Genomic DNA, 27,856 nt, shown 5'->3' on the forward strand with positions numbered 1-27,856 from the left:
AACATTCGACACATCAAAGTTTGTCAAGGTGGCGTTTGAGTGTACTTTGATTTAGCCAAATTTCAACAAAACCAGAAACAGGGAACTGAATGGGGAAATCGCAATTAAGGACCATTCGAGACAACCAAAAGTTCGACACAACGAAGTTTGAATGCTTATAAGTATCATAAATAAAATGATCATTGCTGAATTTCACATTGTAGGGCAGTCGCCAGAATAGGGGAAAAAACATCAGACTAAAGAATATGTAGCTAATTTATACGAAACATATTACTTTAATAATAAACGTCATTAGTGAGATATAAAACAAAGAGGAAAAATAGACACAAGCAGTGTGCGAAATAGTTTCCAAATAATTCACTAGCCCGAAAACTGACTGTAGAAACTAAGAATTGTTAACATACAACGTAGATGAGAATAATATATTGTCGGCATGGCACGAATTCAACCATGTAACTGCCAATACGGTGAACAGTTTTATCAGGCCATAATCTTGCCTGTGTGTTATAACATAACAAGTGGGAGAGGGTGATATATTCCCATGATCCCATGAAAATTCACTAGCCAGTCAGGGACTGGAGATTTACTGCCACGATTGGATTTTTACTAGTCACGGTGTAGCGGGGGAGTGGCGATTTCTCACACTGGATACAAACAGTCAGAATACATCGTAATTCTCAGCTTCCAGAATTGCACTTAAACTGTACCAGGGGTGAATCGTGTTACACCCAATTTGGCTTCATCAACCACGGCAAGTGTGTTAAGCCTCTGATTGTGCTGAAGGGTGTCTTTCGGATTCTTTTTGTTTTTCCTCCATATACTTCAGATTTGCACTTTTCACTTTATTAATTCAGTTTTATAAAATCATTCGGACACATTTGCAAAAATATTTAACAGCACATTGCCAACACGGTTACCTATGGACGTCTGTTGTCACAAGTTCATGTTTGAGGTTCCGAGGTGATGCATACCGAGGTGATGCCTACCGAGGTGATGCTGCATGGTGACACCTGGTTTCACTGCACTTGAGTCCTAACGGTTTTAGTAAATGATTTGTTGGCGAAAATGTAGTTTGCCATTTGGGGACGAATTAAATCAACATAAGAGAGATCGAATATTATTGTACACATAACAGCAGGGCCTCCTTTCACAAAACACTAAGGTGATCGTAAGACACTAAGGTAACCTTAGTGCAAAGTTAAAGAATGGGAGTTAAAGTTAACCTTAGCAAAGGTTGCTTCGTGAAAGGATCCCCAGATAATTAGCCAAATGTATAAAAACAGGAAACAAATGTTTCATCCTATTTCTGGCGTTTAATAATCTTTACTGTCCTTGTACTCACATCATAATGCTTTCTAATGTTACCGAGTAACACGAGCGTTGATCTTAAGTCCCCATTTGCTAAATCTGAAACACAAAATGAAATTAGTAAATAACCGTGTATATGTAAATCGAAACAAACTCATCAATCATTCTTAGAGTGAGTGAGTGAGTGAAGTAGACTTACGTCAGTGCAGTAGCACTGCGATATATTTTCCTTTATTAGTTCAATTTGTATGGAGGTCCTAAATCTCAGTTATAACTGAGATATTTCTAACTTTGTTATTTAATGTTGCAGTCCACCTGTATGGCAGATATCTATAGATAATCGAGTGACGAAACTGAAAAACGATGACAGGCTGAGTCAACCAAGTCAACGAGCCTGACTACTCGATCCCGTTAGTCAACGAGCCTGACTACTCGATCCCGTTAGTCACCGCCTACGACAGGCATGTTTCGCCGAAGACCAGTTCTAACCCGGATGTTCACGGGCTGGTGAAACTATTGGCACAGGTGCGGTATTGAAATACCAGGAATCATACCGGGGTTACTAAGGGACACAAAGGTACACTGCCAATTGAAACGCATTTAACCACAGTCATACCCATGTCCCCAAGTAAGAAAGGAGAATATTGTTCAAGGCAATTGCTCATATGCAGGGTTAAACTAATGTTATATCACTTATTCGATATACGATATAGAGAATCTCAACCTTGATTCACTTGATATCCAACACCAGTCGATACAAACTAAATCTCAGTTTTCATATTTTTTAAAAATAAATTTACAAAGTTATTACACATTGTGTAATATCATCGCGTGACGCTGTACGTATGGCGTCAAAGTGTTTCACAGTTATGACGTCACAAGGCTAATTCCTCTGTCGCAATAGTACTACACCTTGCTTGACTCGCGGAATGTTGAGTGTCACCACACTCCCTTCTTAGGGAAAAGGACTTTGCTCGATATTATTTTGCCAATGCTGGGTGAGTAATAAATAAAATACTAAACTATGTCCCGTGCAACACCATATCTATGTAACTCGTCAATGGTATTGGTATCTAACTCGTTTTCGCTCGTGAACTACCGAACCATTCATACATGGGGCATAGTTTAGTATTCTCTATTTATTACTCGCCCGTTGAAGATACTGAAGTGTAATATTTTCACTTCACTATAACCAGCATGCTTGGTAAGGTGTCATGATATCATTCGATTATGACGTCATAGTGACTGATGACATCACCATAATCTATGAAGCATCGTGATGTAGGTTATCCATCGTATTCACTTCTTCAGCATTGATGTAAACAAAGCTAGGGCTAACGGTACATGGACACAATAGTATTGTGCTTTTCGGGACATAAGCAGTGGCTTAACTGGGTGTCCGCGTTTTGCTTATATTACCTTACATTCATTTCATTGTAGTTGTTTACACCTGAAGAAGAGTTGCTCATATTGTAGTTTAATTGACAAATATAGTTTGAAACGTTCTTCATAGGCTTTATACACATAACATATTACTATATCTGTAAATGCCTAAAAGTTGGGTATATCTTTTTCTTAGTACACGTATATATCTTCCCCAAATAAATTAGATGGGTATAGTATAAATCTTACCTTCGGCGTCCAGTCCAGCAGTGTCCACCTGTCGGTCAGCTAGAAACGATAGACACCGGTATAGATTGACCAGCACCTCCGATCTGGTCAGTGAACGGTCTGTCTCAGCTCCTGCTACCGGTGATCCCTCTGAAGAAAAGATGTCTGGATGTAGATCGTGATATATGCTAAAACAATATCTTAATTATCTCTTCATTGCGTCAGTGGAAATCATGTATAGCAAAACATGTTTATCCAAATAGAAAAATCGATAAATCAGGAACACTGACGTAATACATGTATACAACCTCATATCAGAGGGATGACGGGGTAGCCAGGTGGTTGAAACGTTCGCTCGTCACGCCGAAGACCCGGGTTCGATTCCCCACATGGGTACAATGTTTGAAGCCCATTTCTGGTGCCTCCCAACATGATATTGCTGGAATAGTACTAAACGCGGCATAAAACAAAACTCACTCAACATCATGACCTTAGATGACATGGAGGTATTTGTCTTTCATTGTACACAACTAACCAGAGTAAAAACATGTAAGAACTACATACTTTCAGAATTGTGTTTCCATGGTGAAAGGAAAAGGTTAAATTTAAACCAAAAACGCACAGTCTCGAATCATGGTGAATTATTTGTGTCACCCCAAGCTGGAAATAGATACATGTCGAAAACATATTTTGGGATGACCTGTTTCACCCTGTATGGTTTATCACAGCGCCAGGGTAACCCTGTCTGTCTTGGGTGACTGAGGGACTTTAAGTTTACGCCGCATTCAGGAATATTTCAACTACATGGCGTCGGTCAGTTCGTACTCGAGTCTTGACCAGACAGTCCAGTGATCAATAACATGAACACCTACGTATGTAACTAAGATACAATGACATGTATCAGGTAAGTCAACGAACCTGACCACCCGATCCCGTAAGGCGCCTCTTAAGACAAGTATATGTTCCTGAATATCAATTCTACTCGGATCTTCAAGGGACCGAGTCTGCCTTGAAAGGTGCTTTGTTCTCTACAGAGCTATTACCAACGGGGAGAGGACTATCGATATACAACTTATTCATTATTGAGTCTCTCCGTTGTTCATCACACCGAATTCTAAATGCCACTCAAGGTTGCCGAGCTACTATCTGATCATATTCTACGTCACTGACTAGTGAGTGAGTGAGTGAGTGTCAGTTGGGTTTCATGTCGTTTTAGCACTGTCCCAGCAATATCAAGACGAGAGACACCAGAAATGGACTTCACACTCCGTACTCATGTGGGGAATCGAACCTCGACCTTCGGTGGAAGGCGTTAACGATTTACACACTTGGCTGACTCCATGTAACATGCAACCCACTCCCCCTCCAAATACGAACTTTAAGTAACTTTCAGTTTCCAGTGCGTGGCATATATTTACAACAGTTTCACTACCGTTTTGAGAAGTTGGTAAGGAAGAGTAAAAGAATGACAGTTAATAGACAAAACTTTATATTAGACGACGTTTCTATAACGAACATGCTTCTTTCACCAACTGTTTTTATACCGAGCTAGAATTATAGGTCAGTTTGAATTCGTTTTTACTGTAGCTTACAGGCGCTTCTTAAGACAAGTATGTGTTCCTGAATACCAGTTCTACTCGGATCTTCAAGGGACCGAGTCTGTCTTGAAAGGTGTGAGTGAGTGAGTGAGTGAGTGAGTGAGTGAGTGAGTGAGTGAGTGTCAGTTGGGTTTCATGTCGTTTTAGCACTATCCCAGCAATATCAAGATGAGAGACACCAGAAATGGACTTCACACACCGAACCATGGCTTCTGTCACGAACTGTTTTTATACCGAGCTAGAATTATAGGTCCCTTTGAATTCGTTTCTACCGTAGCTGTCAAGCAAGAGTGATTTGTAGAAGGATCGCTATCGGAACATCGCGTCACAATAGACATAGGATAAAACATGGTCATCCATGAAATGTCTTGAATGAACTGGCATTTACCAAGGCCACGGGTATATAGGAAATAGACCGTTACCTGGTGTCCTCCAGGTGCAACTACAGTGAAACACGTCCTCGAAACGATGTTGACAAAAAATATACAGACAACATCCCAAGGTCAAAGGTTGTACCAACATACCTGTTATGGAGTCGGTTCTATATTTCACCGCTCTACTTACCTGTTTGATAATTAGCCTGACAGGTAATTTATTGCCTCGTAGAGGGCAGTACATTTTCACAGTGGGATAGATAGCGTTGTAGGCAGCGTCTAGACAATGACGTTAAGGAGATCATCTGGATGATGACACACATTGTTGTCGTAACTCACGGCCACTTTCTGGTGAAAGGGAATAATTTCTAACCCCATATCCTATCCTCTCTTTGTGTATTCTGAGCTATATATGCATCAATACATAACGCATTCAAGAAATTGGTGAAATGTAGCGAATGTTTACGTGGGGTTAAACTATTTTTGTGAAGTAAGAATTCTAGCGCAATACTGAGTCCGACATGAAATTCGAACCCACACTCTCAGAGTCAGGAACCAAACCGTCATCGACGTCATCCGCTCATCCTCCGTGGATGCCGCTTTAGATAGTGTAATCACAAAAACATATTTGTCCTCAATGAATATGTCAAAACAAGAGTTACTATTAATGCACTTTACTAAATATTCTTTCGCGGATTTATACTTTCTTTTATCCACATTTTGACACTTTTCCCTGTGAAATGCACGGTGTCTCAAGAGCATGAAGGCACTAGACCCAGTGCATAGTTGTGCATAGTGAAAAATGCTCTCTTTCGACGCAGAATTTCGATCCCACACTTTGTCAGCTTACAAAGTCAACGGGGTAATCCACTCAACCGCTGAGGTTATCAACATGAAAAGTGGAATCCCAGAAATGTTATATATGATAAGTCAAAACATTATTTACTGTTCTTAATATTCTTTAACGAACTCGGCTATTCGCACACTTCCCCATATGAAATCAGTGGTAATTCAGGTGTTTTAAGTCTCTGAACAGCATGCATGGTTTTAGATTGTTCCCACACATCGTAAAAATCGTTCTCTGCTGTTCTCGTTATTTCGTTATTTGAGCAATCTTTGGCCACAATAAATCATCCATTTTCCTGAAAAGACCATCAATACAACAGAAATGACCTAAATATTTAATCACAAAATCCATTCAGAGACTGCGGTGGTCCAGCATGCGTCCGGAAAAAAAGAGAACATTTACACCGTTCACATTCATAACTCCCAATCAATACAAGAACCGGGGATAATCAAATCCATTATAAAGTACATATAAACATGACACGTGGAATGTTATAATGGTCACAAAAATAATGTCCATACCTTATAGGTTGCCAATATCATCACAGCGACAGAAGCGTTTTACACGTGCGTCAGTAGCGATAGTTCATCTGACGCGAAACCCGCGAATTCAGAACATCTTTTCTCTTGAAACTAATTTTTACGAGAATGGTCCCTTCTCTCGTGGAAAGTATGTACCAAATTCGTATGTTTAAACTCAACATAATCCTATAAGGGCCATTAACACAACCAAATTCCAAAGTTTATTTGCGTATTTATCGAAGGTGTGCTATTGTGGAAGTTTTTATGACAGATCTCCTCTCTCGGCGCCATTGACTGGGAGCCCAAGCACCCTGCTGATGACGCTCATACAAAACCTTACAGGTAAATGGGGTGATTATCCCAACAGTAAAGGCAGGCAGGGTACGCATTCACCTGTTAATTACCTGTTAGATACCTTGATGGCACCCAGGTAAAAGAACGCTTCGCGTCTTATGCCACAGGTAGAACGTCACATTGAGCAAATAGCGCGTAATTACTGCTTACTTGAGTCAAATAAACTTCGGTAGAGGGTTCCAGACATACACCCTAAACATCTAGATCATGATCTTTTGCTCAATAATACTAATGACGGCTTCGTGATTGCCACCAAACAACGCTCAAAACGAGCTCAAAGAGATCACCAAATTAAGTACGTTATAACCGGAGTTTGTCATACGCATGTCGACCAATACATACAAGTTTTACCCGTTACTTCGTTCGATTCTAAACGAATGTGAAAATATGACGGTGGACAAATACCAATGCTTATTATATTACCATTATCTATCGTTTCCATAGAGATGGATGGTGCTTTGCATAAGCGGGAAATAATACTTGCTTTGAAGAAAATAACATTCTCTGATTTAATATAAGACTTTGTGATATTGCTGTCTACATCATATATCCACAGTGGCGTCTGGGTTTATTAACTAAAAGCACAACTTACCTTTAAATTTGTTTCAAAGTTACACAATGTACTCCGAGGGATCCCCGATAGCAGAACATTTGCCAAACGTCAAAGGTTTATCATTCCATCTAGGCAAGAACACCATTGTTTCCACAAAGTCTCATATAATCACGCGAGATCTAAATAGACCTACCCACAATGCACTGGGGAAGGTGGTTCTTTGATGGCTAATCGTGCTACCCCTCCTGCGAAGAACAAAGTATTTCCCTGCCTTATTGCACGTCAACAGTGGTACTATTTCCGTTCTAAGCGTGCTCTATACTAAAAACGAACGAATCGATTCCTCCCGAATCAATCCTCATCACCTGCTCGAAAATGTCAGACGACACCGGCGGCCATATTGGATTTGGAATTATCCGGGTGAGATGAAGCGTGCTCCATGACTGTTCGAGAGGTGAAGGTGTAAAATAAACGGATGACAACTCACAGAAATCTATATTTACCATTATTGTTCTGACGAAGTGGAATCATACGTGGCAATAAGTTATATACGGTTAGCATTTCAATATCCGAGAGAAGTAGTCTGTCAAAAGTGGTGAGTGAGTTTTACGCCGCTTTCAGCAATATTCGAGAAATATCACGACAGGGGACACCAGAAATTGTACCCATATGTGGAACTGAACCCAGACCTTTAACCTGCCCCTCATCTACAAAAGACTGAACAAATACTAAGGAATTGTTTATTTTCGTACAGGTTTGTAAGGAACGTTTTCACACTAACATTAAGAGATTTTAAGAACAGTCTCGAGTTGCATAAACAGTTCACGTTAATAATCATCACCTAGTCTCATATGAGACTTGCTGGCTGCTCTAGATCCAAGACGTTTTCTTTGCATTTCTGAGAGAAAATTTTCCTATTTCCCATGACAATCCTTACCAAAGTTAATTTGGATATTTAAGTTCAAGTTGTTTTGATTTTTATACATACAATCAAAATCACAAAATTGAGAACTAATGTGAAAACTGCCTCCATGCTGTTGCTATAGCAACACTACATTAATGTTTGTGCATGCATGCCTTGGCAAATTGTGAAAGACGACGAGGATCTTAAAAGCCACTCGATGCTTAAGTAATCGATTTACAGTAATTACCCATAAGGACATTTGGAGTCGTGTCAGCATATCCCGTCTTGTGGGTATCTATTTATACAGCCAGTAATTCGTTGGTTTCACATTAATTTTTCGACACGCTGTGCGCATGCGCAGGGCGTGTAAAGATATATCCGGTTTGGTCGTACCGTTTGCTTTACCGATAGTGTGAACACGCACTAAAGAAAACAGAAATCAAAACGTATACACAGTTTTATGTCGAACCAGAGTAATCTCAAGTCATTTATTAAACAAAGACAAGGATTAGTTTTATGCAGTTACAGCCAAAATTGGACATCAGCTGAAATTATTGAAAAGCATGGGCGAATGGAATAATGTACTCAGCTATATGAATAGTTGTTACACGTAAATAATCTTCCTAAAACCTTTTATTTAGAATGCATTTACAATATACATACACACGCGACCAAACCGGAAATTTAACAGTCTCCATTTTCGCACACTCTGCGCATACGGACAGTGAGTTGTAAAAGAACGCGAAACTACCGAATGATCAGAGTACTCACGATTAAAGATCCCACAACAGATTATTTGCGATGCCAATACACAGTGATTTACCTGCTTACATCAGTCATGATGTATAAGGGATGCTATCATCTTAGATACCAAAAGGACTGATGCCTATTTGGCGCAGATTTGATGGAGAATAACAAGCCCCTGTGTTTGTTCGTTGTTTTACACCGCACTCGGCATATGTCCAGCTATGATGGTGGTGTGTGAATAATCGAGTTTGGACCAGGCAATCCAATGATTGACACAATGAGAATGAAACTGCACAATTGTGTGAGTGAGTTAAGCTTTTCGTCGATTTTAGCAATATACCAGCAATATCACGGCGGGGGACAAAAGAAATGGGCAACACACACACATTGTGCCCATGTGGGGAATCGAAACCGGGTTTTTGGAGTAACGAGCGAACACTTTAACTACTGGGGTAGCTCCCTTCGCAACTGGGAGATAAACAGTTAGGAACACAGAGTTGCTGATATCTGTCTCGTTTCTGGGTGAAGATATTCATTGATTCAAAGATTCAGGTTATGGAATGCCTGGTCCTGTTACCGTTACCATACCTTTCAATACGAAGTACGCCTTGAGCAGGACATTACATAATATAGGCAACTGCAACTTCAAAGATTTAGAATAACCAGTCTCGATTATCCATTGAAATAGATACTACCAGGGGCTAAAACATAACATAGCATGTCTGTATCCATATCTAGGTAATACTATGCTCAAAGCACACAAACAATCTGATTAGTATTATTACATCGGGCATCCCAAGCAGAGAAGAGTTAGACGATTCATAGCCTCATGACTTAGTACTCGCGAAGTACTCTCACCGGGTGCCCATTTTCTACTAGGTGAGCAGGGGCAATTGTAAATACACTCTGTTGCCTAAAGGTGAGACTATATGTGTCACATGTGCTTCGTTGTGGAGCTGGACAGATGTTAGAAAACTCTCAAGCTGCCGAACACGGTCAGCCATCCACGCACTCTCTGCGATGCATGAACAACCTTGTTCAGCTTATTTGTGGCCTGAGCTCAACGCACAGGACCACATACCAAAATGGCCGTAATGATAATATGAATACATCACTATAAACAGCGAAAAGATTTAGCATGCCCTGCTCTACTGGCAGCATCTTCTGACAGTCATAATGCTAAGAATAATTTATGAATACGAACTCTTTCTTTTCTGACACGCACATAGTTACGACTGTACGTTTTCATGAAATTTTACTTTACTGTTACAATTTTTAAATTACTTTTAACTTTTAAGTCCTTTCACTATCACGATGTGCATTTTATAAATAAATATATAAAGATATAAAATGGCTTGTATTATGTATATCAAGAGCATGAAACCGGTACCTGTTCTCGTGGTTCAGCGTGTGAAGGCGACTCTCACAGACTACCGGGATATGTCGCGGTGTTTTGACGCGGGAGTGACCTTCCATGTACAGTCATACGGGGTAAAACACTGATTAAAGGCCGTCTCAAAACCATGTTTATAATTAGGTATTTTTTATTAGCCTCTGCAATATTTAAATACATATATGTCCGCAAACGAACCTTAACTGATGGTAAGCTTCTGGTCATAATCAAATTGATCATGTGAAGTTTGCTTAAATGAAATGAAACAAAGCATATCAGTAATGCACAAACGTTTTTGAGACGCCCCCTCAAATGTCGTCGTATGTGTAGTTTAACAACGACAGTGAAAGCATGCAGCCCGATCCTCCGCAAATTATAATTCACGGGCACGATATCGTGAGGGGAGCGAGTCTTGCAAGCGAGGGGTGTTTTCGGTAGCGTACAGACAAGACACGAAGTCAATATTTAAACATTTAACATCAGTTTGCACACACCGTGTACCAGGGTCTGTCCTTCGCCATGGATCCTTTTTATCGGCAAGCTGGGGATGGCGACCTATGTCTGTCGGTAACTGGCTGTGAACCACTGTGTAGGGGTAAGATGTGGGGTGGGGTGGGGGGTGTAGGGATAGATTCATGAGATAATGATGGTAATCATAATCATATGTTATTGAAATGGACAGCATTAACCCGGAAGTTGGGTTGTCCAATAACATGGTTTTACTAAAGACGTTACAGAATGGAACTTGTTCACACCGTGCCTGGTGCAAGGCATGAAGGGAATATAGCGAGAACTCTTCAGCTCGGATTTGGTGTTACGTGTCTGAGGGGAGGCATGGTATCTTAATGGGATGGCACAACAGAACTGCTGGTTGACGCCGTACACAGCAATATTCAAGCTATATGGCAGATGTCTGTATATAGTCGAGTCTGGACCAGACAATCATGTGATCAACAGCATGGACTTATGTAAATAGGACACGATGACGTGTGACAGCAAGGCCATACCCCAGTTAATCACCCCTAACGACACCTCACCTTGTCAGTGGTAATTCTATTGTCGATGTGCCTGCTGTGAATTCTGATTGTATAGGTCAGGTCGTGCCTCGATCTTGCATCACGAATGTTCTACTAGTTAAAGAGGTACGCTACTCCGAGCAAACCGTCTGGTCATGGATAATTTGATTAAGGCTTCGAAACTCACAGTTTTTCCTGACAGTCCATATTTCTGGTGCATGTCAATATGTTAATGAAGACAATCATACCAAAGCCATGTTTCACATACACACACACATACACAAAATAAATAAATAAATAAATAAATAAATAAATAAATAAATAAATAAATAAATAAATAAATAAATAAATATAAAAAACATAAAATAAAAAATACGGTGTTTACACTTGAAATTTGACGCCATAGACTGCCGCTTGAAAGATAGATATTACGGGTTTGTACTCTTGAGATAGTTGTAAGTACTTGAAGTTATTTTCACTGTCAGGAACACAATGCTGAGAATTGGCTTCACTCCTTGGCACTACAGCTACAACAACGACGACCTTTACTATGACAACTACTGCTGTTAATACTGCCATAACTGCTACTCCTGGTACTACAACTACGACAACGCCTACTCAGCAACAACCCATAATGATAATTATCATTACAGCAATTGAATTAGTTTTAAATCAGCAATTTTAATGAACTTAGTTCACTGTGTGTTATGGTGTTCAGGCCTTCCCTGTTTAGGATAGGATTTCGGCATGGGTAGCAGTCTCCGTACTTTTCGTTACACTCCACTTCTGAGACTCAGTAGTGGAGTGTAACGAAAAGTACTGAGACTAAGTTTACTTACACTGGCATGGGTTGGGACGAAACGCAACGTACATCTTTGTTTTTACTCCACGGCCCTTCTTAAATCATCTCATCAGTGAATAGTTCCTTGCGACATGATTTTTATGACATTTACTGCGTGTGAACAGGGTTATACCAACACACTTCAAGTGTCTTCACATCAAATACTCCATACAAGTTATAAAACTAATTCATATTCAAATTCTCATGTTCCTACACAGACTCTTTACATGTCGGCATTGAGTTAATTGTATTCGCAGCTATCTACTGAGGGTTTTCTATATGTAACGGCAGGCCTGTCAAACACGGGAGTTAACCCTGGGTTAAGAGACCTCAGGTTGGATATGGGCGTGTTTGTTCACCAAACATAACCACACTCGGAGATGTGCACGGCAATCCCACGTACAAACACGGCAATCACAGTGTAAAGACGGATTTACAAAAAAAGACAAGCGTGAACGCACCTGGTGTTTATGAATCTACAGTTCTAATGATCGTGTCATCTATTGTTTCTTTGACTGTGTTGTCATTGGAATTAAAGAGTCTTTAAACTTACTCTGGGGGTTAATATTAATAAAATAGGCCTAACACAACAACCTTGTCTTAAAACCAGCTGTAACAAATTCCATGTATATATGTATGTATGTGTGTGTGTGTGTGATGTTTGTGTGTATTGCCTGTCTGCATGCGCGTGCGTGCAGGATTTAAATTGGTATACGTTCCAATACCTGTAATAAATTAGTAACAATTGAATTAAACTAATCATGCTTTCATTGTCCTCTTTAGTGTACGAGGTTTTACTTGCACTTTGCTCGGACCCATATAAGCCTCAAGTTAGTTTTCTGGCTCACCATCGCATTCGATGACAGGAGTAGAAACAATCTTATTACAATAATATCTTAGCATTTGCTACTTCTAGTTATCTGAACCAAGGACATCTCACTGCAGGACACGACCGAACGTCCGTTGTGACAATTCAGACAAAATCGTGAAGTGAAGTTACGAATATGCTTCCTCATCACGAAGCATAAAAAAGAAGGTTAATAAGGTGCATTCCGACCGGTAGTTACGTGCTGTACGACGGATTCCGAATGCGAGACAGTTGAATCGAAAGAGACTTCGCATAGTTTGTGGGAGTCACTGCCACACATTTAAGGTAGACATTAAAGAATTGTCTTTTGATCTTGATCAGTTTTCAAATTGTGAATGAAGTACATTGTCACAAATTATTTCAAATATAAGACGCCATTTCGAAACGTGTGCATATGTGGTAAAGTCTGCTTACTTCTGAGTGATCTCGATTTCCCGTTAGTTGTTTAAATGGTCGGCATAAATTACTTATCTAACTTTAGGATGTACTTTGATCTTTATGTAGTAGTGACCCAGGATCGGGTGGTCAGGCTCGCTGACTTGGTTGGCACATGTCATCGTATCCCAGTTGCGCAAATCGATAGTCATGTTGTTGATCACTGGATTCCTTGGTCCAGATTCGATTATTTACAGGCTGCCGCCATATAGCTGGAATATTGCTAAGTGCGGCGTAAAACTAAACTCACTCACTCACTCACCCACTTTGCAGCAGTAGCGAGCGTTGTGGTCTAATCTGAATCCATGGCTACTAGTAAAGTTGAATGTGAGAACCATATCCGCAGTAAAATTCTGATACATCATATGAAGTGGTTATGAAGAGGTCAAAGCAAGGTCCAGAAACACCCATGTAGAATTTTGAACTCGCCATGAATACGGCTATCAATGTGCCCCGTATTCGAAACATGAAACCACATAACTTCTACCAGAAACATAACACAATACAGCTCATATCTACTTCTGATGAATCTGATTGTAAAGAAAAAACATATCAAATTGTTTTCATATACCCAGAAGAGAAATGAATCTTTCGCAACTCGCGGTATCTATTTCGAACCTTTAGCCATCCCATTAAAGATTGTGTTATATATCCACAGGGAATAGTTGAACCCTATCAACCTGTAATCTATCCTCACCCCCGGCTTTCAGTCAAATCCGTACCGCGAGGGAACGCAGAGATTATGATAATGAAGACTTTTGGGGGGTGAAATAGGTTAAATATTGTAGATGTGATCGCGTTTATATCCTTGGCCTATTTCATTGCAATGTGTGTGTTTTATGAAGTGGTTTGAAGCTGTTCTGTCTGCTCTTTATACCAGGTTACATTGCACTTCCGAGTTTCTTTATGGCGTGACTATAGTGTCTTTATTTTTATAAACTGCCACAAGTACTATCAGTGATAAATAATAGAGGGAGACGCACACTGACTCTGTGATAGTACAGGTTTATCGTCAAGCTATGGCGCTGTCTGTAAGTAAGTCTAAGTGCCCCTGAACTATACTGTTTCCAAAGCAGACGCATCAGTGACCATATAGTACTTGTTCTGGTGACAAATGTTCTTGCCCACGCATGTGTTTGTGACATGTACCAGCACAGGGAAAGTGTACGCTTATCTTTTCACAAACAACTTGTATCGTATAACTCACATCTACGATATGGTCGTATTAGGATTACGTACATTACTCAAGAAAATGATCTTTTTACGTTTACTACAAATGACTTGTCGATATCTAAACACATCTTACAGGTGCTTAACACAACCGGGTACGTAGCATCGCTTGCCTACCACTGCGTCTGTATTTTGTCTACCCGTTTAGATGCGGGCTAGACGTGGTCTTTATCAACCAATGCTTGTTGTAAGAGGCGACAAAGGGAAAAGTGGACAGGTTAGCTGATTGGTTGACACATGTCATCGTATCCCGGTTGAGCAGATCGACGCACATGATAAGGATCATTGGATTGTCTGGTCCAGGCTCGATGTTATTCAGGCGCTGCTATATAGCTTGAATATTGCTGGATGGGGCGTTAAACAACATACACAAATGTAACACAGTTATTGTCTTGAAGGGTTATTGATTACTGATGGAAGGGCCCTTTTGCAGTATAATACTTCATATTTGTTTACGTTTCTCGATTTTGTTTCATTAGGTAACCCATTACAGATACATTTCACAGAACAGTGTAACACGCTTCGAAGGCACCGAGAACTAAACAACACATTTGCCTACATCTAGAAAGGTCCTGTAGTTCACCTTCTTTAACAACCGTTATATCGGAAATGATATATGTATGACTAGAGGGTCGGAAGTTGGAGAAGGGGTGTTTGTACATATGAAAAGGGCACACACTTAGGAAGGTATACCAAGAACAAACAAAACAGTCTACACAGGTCCTCAATCGGAGCCTTCACTAATGGTTTGCGGTTTCGGTGACGGTAGTTAGATTGTCGACGTTTCAACCAGGTGAATGGGCTCACGTTGACTGTCTGGCCTTGAACTACTTTCAGATCATATAGATCGCACTACTGATATAACGAACAGCTATCACGGACTGTGTTATATTCTCCACCAACATGCTGACTATTTTAATCGAAATGCGTAAAATAAACAACGGATATAGCGAACTAGAATTAGTGGTCTCTTGAGTTCGTTATGATTTAAATTTGTATCTGTAAAATGTCTTTTCCCGAACTGCAGTTAAAGTGGTACAATGTTTTAGAAACTGACGAAAAGAGTGTCAGTTTGCTCAGAACGTATGTGATAAAATTACCTCATTCATACAAACTCTCAGCCATACGAAATAACTTTGAAGAATTGGTTCAAAACTTACAAAGTGTATAAACCCGTTACTGAAAACAGTCGCCAAAACACTAAATGCTTAAATGTTGATGATACCACTATCAAATAGATCACTATCGGGTACCTAGGGGTGAAACGGTATACCGCGGTATTAGTAGAACCGCGCCATTTTGCCTTCGTTTTGGTATACCGTAATACAATCCTAAAATTCTGTATTCTGGTTTTCTTACCGTTTTAAACCTTTCCTAAAATGTCTAGAACTCGAATAGGTTTGTCATAATCTATGAATTTCTTTACCATATGCCAATTTTCTGCGCTGTGATCATATCTCATATTCCGAACCGAAGAGCGCGTGGTTCGGTTTCACCCCTACGTATAACAATTTCCGTCAAACATTGTCCAAGATGTTCTTTTCCATGGCAGTTTATGCCATAATGGAACTACCATGAACGTGCAGGAAAACATTACGAAGCATTTGTAAACCTTGAATCGGACACAGACAGAATTATATATTATCGCTGTAATAAAAAAATCAAACTGTCTTGTCACAATAAAGAGCTCCACGTGAAAACAGGTTGTAAATGTTGACTGTCAAATTCAGGAAAAGAACTAGGAGGTCTTTAAGAAAAACATACCCACTGTTATGAAATCATGCTATTCGTGGGATTGCTAACATCCATTCTATCCTCGATATGGTCTCTAAAGACATATTACAAGGACCTGATCGAGGACAAGAAGAGTTTTTCGGAACCTGTGGTATGCGAACAGTTTCCCCATAGTTGAACGGCTTCTTTGTACTGGAATATTGATGAAGAAACACCTCGGTTTGTTCGCATGCATTGCGTTAAAACGTCGTGAAGAACGATATAAAGGTACTGTAATTCTTCTTTAAGCAACATGTGATTATGTTCCCATCAGCTCTGTCACTTTCAAGACAGTTATCAAATGTCATTTTAAAAAAACACGGTAACTCGTTGCCATGGTACCTGTAACTATAACTGTCAAAGTGGTTACTAGAATGTCCACAATTTGATCGTCATTATACCAATCTCGAAGTGAAGTGACTGCTTAGAACTTTAAAAACAAGTGAATGAGTTTAGTTTTACGCCGCTTTTACATATGTATATTTCCATGTCGTACTCTTCGAAGCATAGATGATTTTATTTTGCCAAACATCTTCCCTGCCAGTATCAGAATTTGTTTTTATTTTACATCGTATACTATCCATATACTAGGATTCAAGCTTTCTATGAGATCATTACTGAGGTTCTTGAGAGGCATTTAGAGGTTGGTATTCTGATATAAGACAAAATGTTATGGATGTCAACTTCTTTTTGTATTATTCACACAACGTTTCTGGGCTATTCCTTGCCACTTCGTCAGGTAAGTAAGTATTGTATATCATGGTTACTGTGGTGTACTGTATCTTCATACATTTATGTTGCATTATGTTATATGTTCATTCACCACGAAACAAACAAAAAGATCCCATAGGAAATCGCTTTTTATCTAATTTCGTCTAATAAATAAAAGTATTCTTAACAGCCGGAAATGTCCGATCCTTCATGATCGGCTCAGTGTAAGTCCGACAGACGCGCGCAAGACGGAAAGCACACAAAGTGTAGTGTCTGCAGAAATCTATGACTGGAGATAAGAACGACAACAGGAAGGAAAAAACGTGAATCGGATCTGGGGTCATTTTGACATTTGACAAGTAGGCAGCCGGAAAAAGTAATATCCATTCGTTTCAACCGATACTCTAGCACTAGTAGGCCATAAACAGATCCACAGTAGCTGGTTGGTTGTTTAAAGCCGCACTCAGCAATATTCCAGCTATATGGCGGTGATATGTAAATAATCGAGTCTGGACTAGACAATCCAGTGACCAACAACATGAGCATCGATTGGGAACCGATGACATGTGTCAACCAAGTCAGCGAGCCTGACCACCCGATCCCGTTAGTCGCCTCTTACGACAAGCATAGTCGCCTTTTTTGGCAAGCATGGGTTGATGAAAGTGTATTGTACCCCGGACCTTCACGGGTAAATATGAAGTAAGTAAGCTCCACAGATTGGGGCTAGAATGGTCTTCAGCGTTTGTTGTACCATCTTGTTAACAAGATAAGGTGGTAAGTGGGTGAGGAAGTTTGAATTTACGTTGTTTCTAGTTACATTTCAGCAATATCACAGAAATAAGCTTCACACAGTGTACCCATGTGGAGAATCGAATCCAGGTCTTAGGCGTGACCAGCTAACGCTCTAACCACTTGACTTCTCTACAGCCCATATACGGTGGTCAGACTCATTGACTTGACTGATGCAGGTTATGGTATCCTAGGTAAGAGGGCGAGTGCTCATTATATAAATCACTGGACTGTTCAAGATTTGAATATTACTAGACCGTTGTCATAAATATGAAATATGAAAACAACCAACACAACTGCAGCAAACATTTTAAATAGAAATATTCAGAGTACATCACATCGAAATACAAATACGTGAAAATATTGGTCGTAGAACTTACGTCCAAGTACCACAACTTTGATCCCAAATGAAATCAGTAAAATGTGCACATATATATAGGGACAAAACCATTTCCACAAGAACCATTCGAATCATACCGCAAGCATTCCATCAGGTCATCTTTGGTGGGGAGGCGGCAGAATGTGGGCTCGAACTTCCTGTTCTGAATCGAATACCATATCATGGTCATAGCGATATGATCTAGAAAAAAATCACTCATCAAGTTTGAGTTTCTTCACTGTTAGTGTGCAGTGAAGTATAACACGGCAGGTATCTACCTCAAGTTGAAGCACCACAGGTATTTGACAGACTGTACCACAAAACACGAATGGTGTTTACAACACAACGATGCCCGGCAATCAAAATGCACAACACTCTTTGCCCGTTTCATGCATACTGTGTAGAATCGTCGTTGCGTGAGAAGTAGCGCACAGTCCATAGTGTCTCATGAACATTGAATTGGAACATAATTAGTTTTTACTATATATAATCTTCCCCTAATCCCTGAAGGATTAAGTACGGATGGAATGTCACAAGGCTTCATATAAAAATAACAAAAAGGAAAATGATGATATTCAGACTATTGAATATCATTATAATGCGGTAGGTATGTTAAGGGAAAATAAGATGTATTTGGATAATAAGGTGTCATAACTAAATAGGATGTTAGAAATATAAACGGAGTTGAAAGTGCATTAATTTTGGAAATACAGATTACAAGACTTGTGGGTGTATAGTGTGTAGTCATTAAGAGCCTACCTCGCTGTGGAAAGGTATACGTGCCTCCAACCCTAGAGTGACTGAGTTAGATTGTTTTTCAATGCTTATGGAAATATTCCAGCAATATTCTTGAGGCACACCATAAATGGGCTTAACATATTGTACCCATGAGCATCGAATCTGAGTCTTCCGGGTTAAAGCGAACGCTTTAACCACTAGGCTACCCCACCGCCCATGTTATTTGATCAGGCTTGACCAGTCTGTACCAGACAATCCAGTGATCAACATCATGAGCATCGTTCAATGCAAATGGTATACGATGACATTGTGTCTGCCAAATTAGCGAGCCTGACCACTTTTTCCTTAGTTGCTTTGTACAACCAGGCCCGAATTTCTCGAAACAAACTTAAGTTTTTACTCAAATTTCAAACTGAGTTTGACAATTTGAAACTGCTTTATTTTTAACTCAAATGTACTTTTTAAAATAGAAAATGCTCAAACGCCTTAAGCAATATATTCACGAAACTCAAACTGTCTACTGTTTTTGAGTTTAATATCAATTTCAGTACATTCTGGGAAAAGTATTTTCTCAAATTTGAGTAAAACCTTGAACTTAAGTCAAAACTCAGACTTAAGTTTGTTTCGAGAAATTGGAGCCAGAATGTTTTGCTGAATTCCACATCTAACACGGATGTAGTTGATGAGTGTATCCTTGGGGCCTCTGATGTCCCTCATATATGAAACCCATGGGTACAGGGTTATTTCACGGTTTTAGGTAGGTGCATTCGTCCGCACATCTGGAGGAAGTGGGGGACCTTGAATAAGTATTTGGTAGGATGTCATGCTAAATCATGTAAACCTTTACCTTCTGTTTCTTACATAAACCACATTGTATGCCAGTAAGTAGAGTTTTGGTTTCTAAGTGCCAGGTTAGCTATTCTTGAAACGTTCGTAGCCCTTCGAAGTTCTTAAGCACATTCTTAACACTTTGGCTACGACCAAAGTTAAGAATTCTTAGGGCTACGAACATTTCGAGAATAAGGGCCCTGACTAATTAATTAATCATCACGGTTACTGGTTTTGCGCAAGCAGCTACTTAGTGAAACTTGTCGATCATTTGAAGGATCGGTATGATCACCTCCAGGTTAAGGAATTTGAACAATTTTACCATGAAGAAGGGAATTCCACTGACGTCCATATACTATCAAAACATTTAAAAGGGTTTCTAAACACAATCATGTAATTGCTTCAGGAATTGATACCATATGTTATCAGTTATTGCTGCAATATCTTGATCATGTTTATGAGCTCCATGAAGATCGTGAATAGGAAACATTTGACAATAATCTTCCCCAGCCGACGAGTTTGAGATACAGTCATCATCTGCGATGTTAAGTTCATCAGAAAACATTTTTGGAGATCAAGAATGTTCATGAAATGTTCAGATTTAAATTTTTTAATACACGCAGTTGCATATAAAAGCCAGTTTAATTGTTTAATTCCATCAAGGCTTTTACCTTTAAATGAATCAATAGTAAAATTTAAGAGGTTGGTGCACCATCTTAGTCTATTACCTGGTCTAAGTTCACTTATCTGCATGTTGTCCCATTTTTGGAACGTTACTTTAGTGGAAAATTGAGCATAGTAAATATGCATTTTATTTTTCTATTTGACCAACGAAAGTTTCAAACACATTCAAATGAACTTACATAGTTAAAATAGGGACAAATAAAATATCGTCGTACGTCACACGTCGCCGAATTGGCAGGGCACCTGCTTTGCCCCTGGAAGTGGCCATGCTCAAAGAACTTAAACAAGTAATATGAATGATTCAACTACTAAACAATTTACTCAGCCTCTGAGTCATATGAAGTTGATATAGATTTGTGTGTGAGTGTGTGTGTTGTGGTGTGTGTGTGTTTTGTGCGTGTGTGTGTGTGTGTTGTGCGTGTTGTGCGTGTGTGTGTTTTACACATATCATTCCGCTCCAAGACCATTACGACCGTCACACTGGTGAATACGTGCAGAGTATATGAAGATATGTGCTGCATTCTCCGTCTCAATTTGTATAACCGCCAGTCAAGTCTGGTTGATCTATATGTCTACACATTCCTTCAGATAATCCACACTAATCTTCGTTTATGTTTATAGCTAAGCTGTGCAGTCGTTATGTTGTTCGCGACGAATAACATGACTACTCGCAATGGCTAACGTAACAAATAAGAGATTAAAGATATATTTACCAGACAATGATATATCAATATCGCAGAGACACGCTTGCTTCATTTGAACATTGAGTCAATCTTTACGTCAACGCTTGCTCAATACTGTCTTTTGACCGATCCCATGTTTTGCTGGAATTTGTTGAAACATGTCTGCATGTTTTGATCAGTTTGGCTTTGTTTAAGTCGACTGGCATGCACGGGTCAGACGTTTTGGTAGTTTTTATCTTTGCGCCATATTATGTTTCTATCAAATGTTTTATACTGTCCTTATGGAAACAGGCTGCCCTATCGTCTGAACCATACATTGTTGTTGGATTCTACTACACAATGTCGCTTTGATTGTGTTAAAAGGGACGTGATATTTTTATTATCCTCAATGTAAAGCAGTTAATGACTCTATCGACTGCCTTACAGATACTTACATACATCGTATTTTGCAATTTACGTGATTTTATAATCCTATAGTTGAGTTACAGTCAAATTTAGTGAACACTTAAGGAATCTTCTTTTTTCAAATTTTAATTAATATTAAATCCATAATACCTGATGTGTATTTATGTGGACGTTTAGAAGCGTAATTCAATTGCTTCATTTAATATAAGGTATGACGTCATAACTACTCTCAAACATGTAGAGGGTAGCCTAGTGGTTAAAGTGCTTGCTTGTCACACCCGGGTTTGACTCCCCACGTGGGTACAATGTTTGAAACCCATTTCTCGAGTCCCCCGCCGTTGCTGGAATATTGCGAACAGCGCATAAAAACCAAACTCACTCACTCACTCACTCAAACATGTATGTTAAGGCACCGGCAATGGAGCTCAGAGGTTAAAGTGACAACCGGTTACGACTAGGACCGTGGTTCTGGTCCCCGAATGGTAACCTGTACATGGAGCGAAGACCATGCTTGCAACCTCGGGCGTTATGTTTTTTCTGACGTTGTCAAGAAACACAAACCCTTACGTTCACACGCTAATGTTAAAATTTACATTTGATAAAAAATGCCAGTGGATCGCATAACGCTACAGGTTGTTCTGAAAAGGGGTGGTGTGAAAGGTTCCTGTTCTAGTTTATGTCCTAGGGGTCAGTAGACAGACTTCTAGTGTGGTTGTTACACGCGTGGCTACACAACGCAAAACACAAAATCACTGAATGAATTTCCGCTTCACAAAAAGTCGCCATTATTTCATCAGACAATTGTACCCACTTCCCGCATACAGATCCTAACATATAACCATTACTTTGACATTTAATGCCTAACTTTGTACATTATGTCTCTCATAACGAGAATGGATCGTTTGACTGACGTCACACTGGCCCGGATATGTCGATGCCCTTGTTGTCTGAACCGGCTTTACGACTCAACGACGGCTTGCAATCAGCCTGTGTAGTGTTTCATCAAGCTACGGTAGAAGACAGACAAGTTCCAAGTTTGTGTCATTACGCTATCTGCAGTTTAACGAATGGATGGTCATAAGAAACCCGTTAAGTCCTTTGAACGAAAAGAAACAGTTGTTTGAAGAGCATGGCTTAATAAGGCGGCTTTTTGCCAGAACAAGTCGAAAACAACAACGGATTTATAATTTCATTTCAAATACATGCTCTGAATTTGTGTTTCATTTCATTAATGTATTTGGTCAATACCAGACAACAAGTGGGGCAAACGAGCATGTGAGACAAACAGCGATTGAAACCACACAAATGAAAAAAACAAAACATCCGGGTAATTTGTATTTTTCAGTCATGATAATTATTATTTCAGTCATTATATTGAAAGGGTAGTACTATATGTACAGACATTGAACAGCTGTATTGTCAGGGTGAATTAGTTCACAAACATTTGGACTCTTCGGCATGCGTATACATCGAAATATTCATCACAAAACACAAATTTATAGGTTTTTTGTTGGCACAATTTTCTTGTGGTTTCAATGTTATTCTTGTATTGCATCCCTGAGTTTCCATTGTATATTGGTAATGGCATTGAAACCGTTATAGCTGCAGTGTCTATGTCCGTGATCCTCATTATAATGAAATGACAGCAGTTTTAACGTAAACCACAGTATTACTGCAAACAAACTGGGTTTTATACCCCGGGAAGCTTACAATGAAAACTGAAGGAACACTGATCCACAGAAAAGGATAACAATAACGTACGTAGTGCCGTTAGCATTCATGCTAGTGGAATTTACAGAATCATAAATGACGTATATTGTCGGAGCAGTAGTAGTAGTAGCAGTAGGAGCAGTAACAGTAGTAGTAGTAGTAGTAGTAGTAGTAGTAGTAGTAGTAGTAGTAGTAGTCTGTACATAATGGAGTCATGAGCACTAATCAACGCATTGGTAGTAGTAGCAGCAGCAGTGGTAGTAGACTTAGTGGTAGTCTTAGTAGTAGTAGAGGTCTTAGTAGTAGTTGTAGTGAGTGGGTGAACTGAGTTTTACGCCGCACTCAGCAATATTATGGCGGCAGTCTGTAAATAATCGAATCTGAACCAGATAATCCAGTGATCAACCGCGTGAGCATCGATCAACGCAATTAAAAACCGATAACAGGTGTCAACCAAGTCAGCGAGCCTGACCACCCGGTCGAGTTAGTGGCCTCTTACGACAAGCATAGTCAGCTTTCATGGCAAGCATGGTTTGCCGAAGACCTATTCTACCCCGGGCCTCCACGGCTAAGTAGTAGTAGTAGTAGTAGTAGTAGTAGTAGTAGTAGTAGTAGTAGCAGCAGCAGCAATAGAGCTGTTAATAGTAGTAGTAGTAGTAGTAGTCGTAGAGCAGTAGCAACAGCAGCAGCAGCAGCAGCAGCAGCAGCAGTAGTAGTAGTAGTAGTAGTAGTAGTAGTAGTAGTAGTAGTAGTAGTAGTAGTTGTTGTTGTAAGGCAGCCATACATGAAGGTTTTTTGGCACATGTATCTTCTATAAATGTACCAGGAATCCAAGAATGCTCCATTGTAGAACTTAACCACGGGGCAACAACACGGGCCAGTACAGTCTATACAACGGCAACATACCTACATATGATAGAGACATATGTATACAATTACACATACATACCTATCGTGTTTACATACATACACGGTGACGTTTATTGAGTCTTGACGGTTAATGGTCACGGGCTGCTATTGATAAATGCCCGTCAACAGGGACAGGTTTGTTGGATGACAGGTAAGTTTGTATTTACCTGGGGGCCTGACCTGTCACGTGTCACCGTCTGGACACCACAACAAACAGCACTTTGTATGACTTATTCATATTTGATAAGTCTACATGGGGCTAGCTGAAGAGGCTTTATCTGTCGGCTGGCGGAACTGAGATAGGGGGAATGAAAGAATGCATGAATAGGGTTTGGGGAAAGTGTGGGTTGAGAGGGTAGGGGTCATGAATCGGCACGTGGGGCGGAACGCGCGATTGGGGAGGGGGACAATGGAAGGGAGCATGTGAACGACACCCTTTAGAACGTGACGGGTGGATGTACTCATCCGACATTGTCCTAAAGTCGGAAACCGTGGGGAGACAGGGTGCGACATGCAGATGTTTTATGCAGATATCGTAAAAGTTCTGGTTGTTTTATGCAGATGTCGTAAAATATATATCTGTTTTAGAAAACCAACATCGGTTAAGTCCAACTACTTCTTGGCATGCAATATAGCTTCAACACTACCGCACCACTACTGTAACACAATAACAACACTTCGGCCCTGAAAATGTAGATTATTGATTGATTAAATATGTTTATGTATTGAATTAAACCCATTTGTTATCTTAAATATAGATTCAACACTACCGCAGCAACAGTAGGCTGACCTTAGTTCCTGAATATATATAATACTGACAATAACAAATATACCTATATAGATTGAAAAGGAGCCCCAGTGTGTTGGGAGATTCAGCACCTGAGGAATCCTAACTATATGTATGGCTTTAACATTGCATAGATAGGGAAAAGATAATGTGGTTCACGGACTGTGAGACAGACAACACAACATCCATAAGATTTTCAATATCATGACCCTCTTTCTATTTTACACATTTTGAAATTTCTAAAGACGAATATTTTGTCAAAAATTAATCAAATTAAGTGTAATGTCCACGAGTTATATAATAGGTTGTAAATTGAATTCTACATGAATGCAAAGTGTCCATAGTAAAATATACCGTCTCCCCTGTCCTTTATTGTTACGCCGTTATTCAGTAAGGTAATAAGTCCCCAAGTCGCTTTCATATGCATTGTTGCTGCACAGATTGTGAAATCAATGCCATATATCACTCACAGCTCTGATACATTGTATGTATATAGATGTACTTAACGTACACGTAAGATAAATGTCGGTGTTTATTGCCTGTCGATATCAAGCTATAATGCACTTTAGACTGAGAGAGACTTGTTTATGTCGTGGATGTAGCAAGTCGGCGATGTGTTACTCCAGCAAGTAAATCACTTTAAGCTATGATACATGGCATGTATATCGATATACACGTAAGATGAATACAGGTGTTTATTGCATGTCGATAACAAGCAATAATGCACTATGGACGGTGAGAGTCTTGTTTATGTCATGTCTATAACAAGTCGTCGATGTAATACTCCAGCAAGTGTATCATTCACAGCTCTGATACATAGAATGTATATAGATGTGCTTAACGTATACGTCTGATGAATATCGGTGTTTACTGCATGTCGATAACAAGCTATAATTCACTATACACGGTGGGAGTCTTGTTTATGTCATGTCTATAACAAGTCGTCGATGTAATACTCCAGCAAATATCACCGACTTGGTGACATTTCACTACTCTTGAACTCAAATGTCACACAGCACCCCGTGTTTGAAGCAGCACGAGTTGACAAAAACAAATAACGACTGTCATCGACATGATTGCAAATAAGTGGTATTTTTCTAATCAAAGGGGTCACGATGCACTTGAAATGATTTGTAAATATTCTGAAGCCTACCACAGCACGTGACCCCAGTGTGAAAACGTGAATTTAGAATGAATCAGTGAGGTACAGTAAATGTCGCGATTTAATTGGCTATTATTATTTGTTTGCATTTTAATTGAATTTGAATTGAACTTTACCTTGCTTTGAAGCACAGATCGTGATTTTCAGAAATCAATTTGAATCAAGAACTATCCTGTGTCCTATATCGGGGTGAACGGGTCTCATTCCCCAGACAGTGTATGGTGAAAGGTCCCCGAGTGTACTATACGTTGAATGCTTCAACGGTTCCTTATCGTTGTACCCAAATAGTGGGGCAATATTTGTATCTGGAGAAATCTTATATGTTAAGGATCTAACACATATCACATTAACAGGTAAAGGACAAACTGATCAAAACCTGATTAAAAATATTGGGCACTTACCTGTGTGAAATGTGGTAACGTATCCTGTGTGACGTATGAACGTGGTAGTGAAACAGCCTGGTAATAGTATATCCCCCTGTCGCACACACGGGGTAGACCGTGCTCCACATAGCGCGTCATAGGTGGCGCTCCTGTCACGGGTAACTGAGTACTCACCTAGAGCTCCTAACAGGCGCACCAAGGTTATTCCATCCGACACTGCCCGCCTTAGATCGTCTATTAGGGGGAGTTTTGCTTTCCTGAGGGTCTCGTTTACCCAGGTTGTGTGCTCCTGAAAATGATAAGTTTAGTGCACACTGTTGATAGTAGTTAAGGTATGCTCTTCACAGCGACATTTCAGTGTTGCAGAGTATTCGTGAATGAAAGACACTGCCATGCATGGGCACATAATATACTGCAGAATAAACATAGCTTAGAACTGGACTGTTTCGATGAATAATCGCTTCTTGTGAAGGTTATCTTTTAATGTCTTTCCAACGCTTAGATTGGCCTTGATTTATACTAAGGCATTTGTGCCAGGTTTGTCACGAAGGAATGTGCATACTTTAGTCAAGGCGGGTCAAGAATACGGATAAACAGAACTAAGTATATACTCATTCTTGAAAATAAAACTAACAAGAAATGTGATGCAGTGGTTATTGTACAGGTATTTCACATTTACATGCATCATGGACGATATTACGTTTGTCATAGTAATGTTTATCTCACAACTGATCACTGTACCAGTTCTTTGTAAGTTCTTGGGGTTTGGGGGTTCATTTGTTTTTTATTGTAATTTTATTTTTTGGACTTTTTTGTTGTGGTGGTTTTTTAAGTTGTGTTGTTTTGTTGAGATTTTTATTGTTTGGGGGGCCAGTGGGAATGGGGGACGTAAACTTTGACGTAAAAACTAAAACTTTTTTTAAAATACAATTTTATGATGTATACCTTCCTAGTTTATATAACATTGATCTTCAGCAACTTATGCTTGTCGTAAGAGGCGACCAGTGGTGTCGGATGGTCAGATTCCTGACTTGGTTGACACATACCATCGTATCCTAATTGCGTATATTGATGCTCATGATGTTGATCACTATTATTTCTGGTCCAGGCTCGATTGTTTATACATCACAAACATCAATCTATGCAACTGAGATACCATGACAGGCATTCATCAGCCTCACCGACAGACTCATTTTGTCGCCTCCTACAACGCAAGACAACATCGATTGTTGTATGTATGCATTAGCAGGTCACGACTCACTACGACAAAATATATTTTTATTTTAAAATTTTACGTGACAATCCTGTCCGACAC

At 39.7% G+C, this 27,856-nt stretch overlaps 1 protein-coding gene across 1 annotated transcript in view; it reads right to left on the minus strand.

Annotated features, from left to right (window-relative positions):
• The window catches only part of LOC137294177 (uncharacterized), a 43,405-nt gene that overhangs the window by 10,821 nt on the left and 4,728 nt on the right, over positions 1–27,856 (minus strand). Inside the window, exons 2-4 of the mRNA XM_067825167.1 lie at positions 26,716–26,830; positions 2,941–3,069; positions 1,343–1,407 (exon numbers count right to left, since the gene is read on the minus strand). Coding sequence (XP_067681268.1) covers positions 1,343–1,407; positions 2,941–3,069; positions 26,716–26,830 — 309 coding nt within the window. The remainder of the gene's footprint in view (positions 1–1,342; positions 1,408–2,940; positions 3,070–26,715; positions 26,831–27,856) is intronic.

The sequence above is a fragment of the Haliotis asinina genome, chromosome 8 (genome assembly GCF_037392515.1).
Source record: "Haliotis asinina isolate JCU_RB_2024 chromosome 8, JCU_Hal_asi_v2, whole genome shotgun sequence".
Classification (NCBI taxonomy): Eukaryota; Metazoa; Mollusca; class Gastropoda; order Lepetellida; family Haliotidae; genus Haliotis; species Haliotis asinina.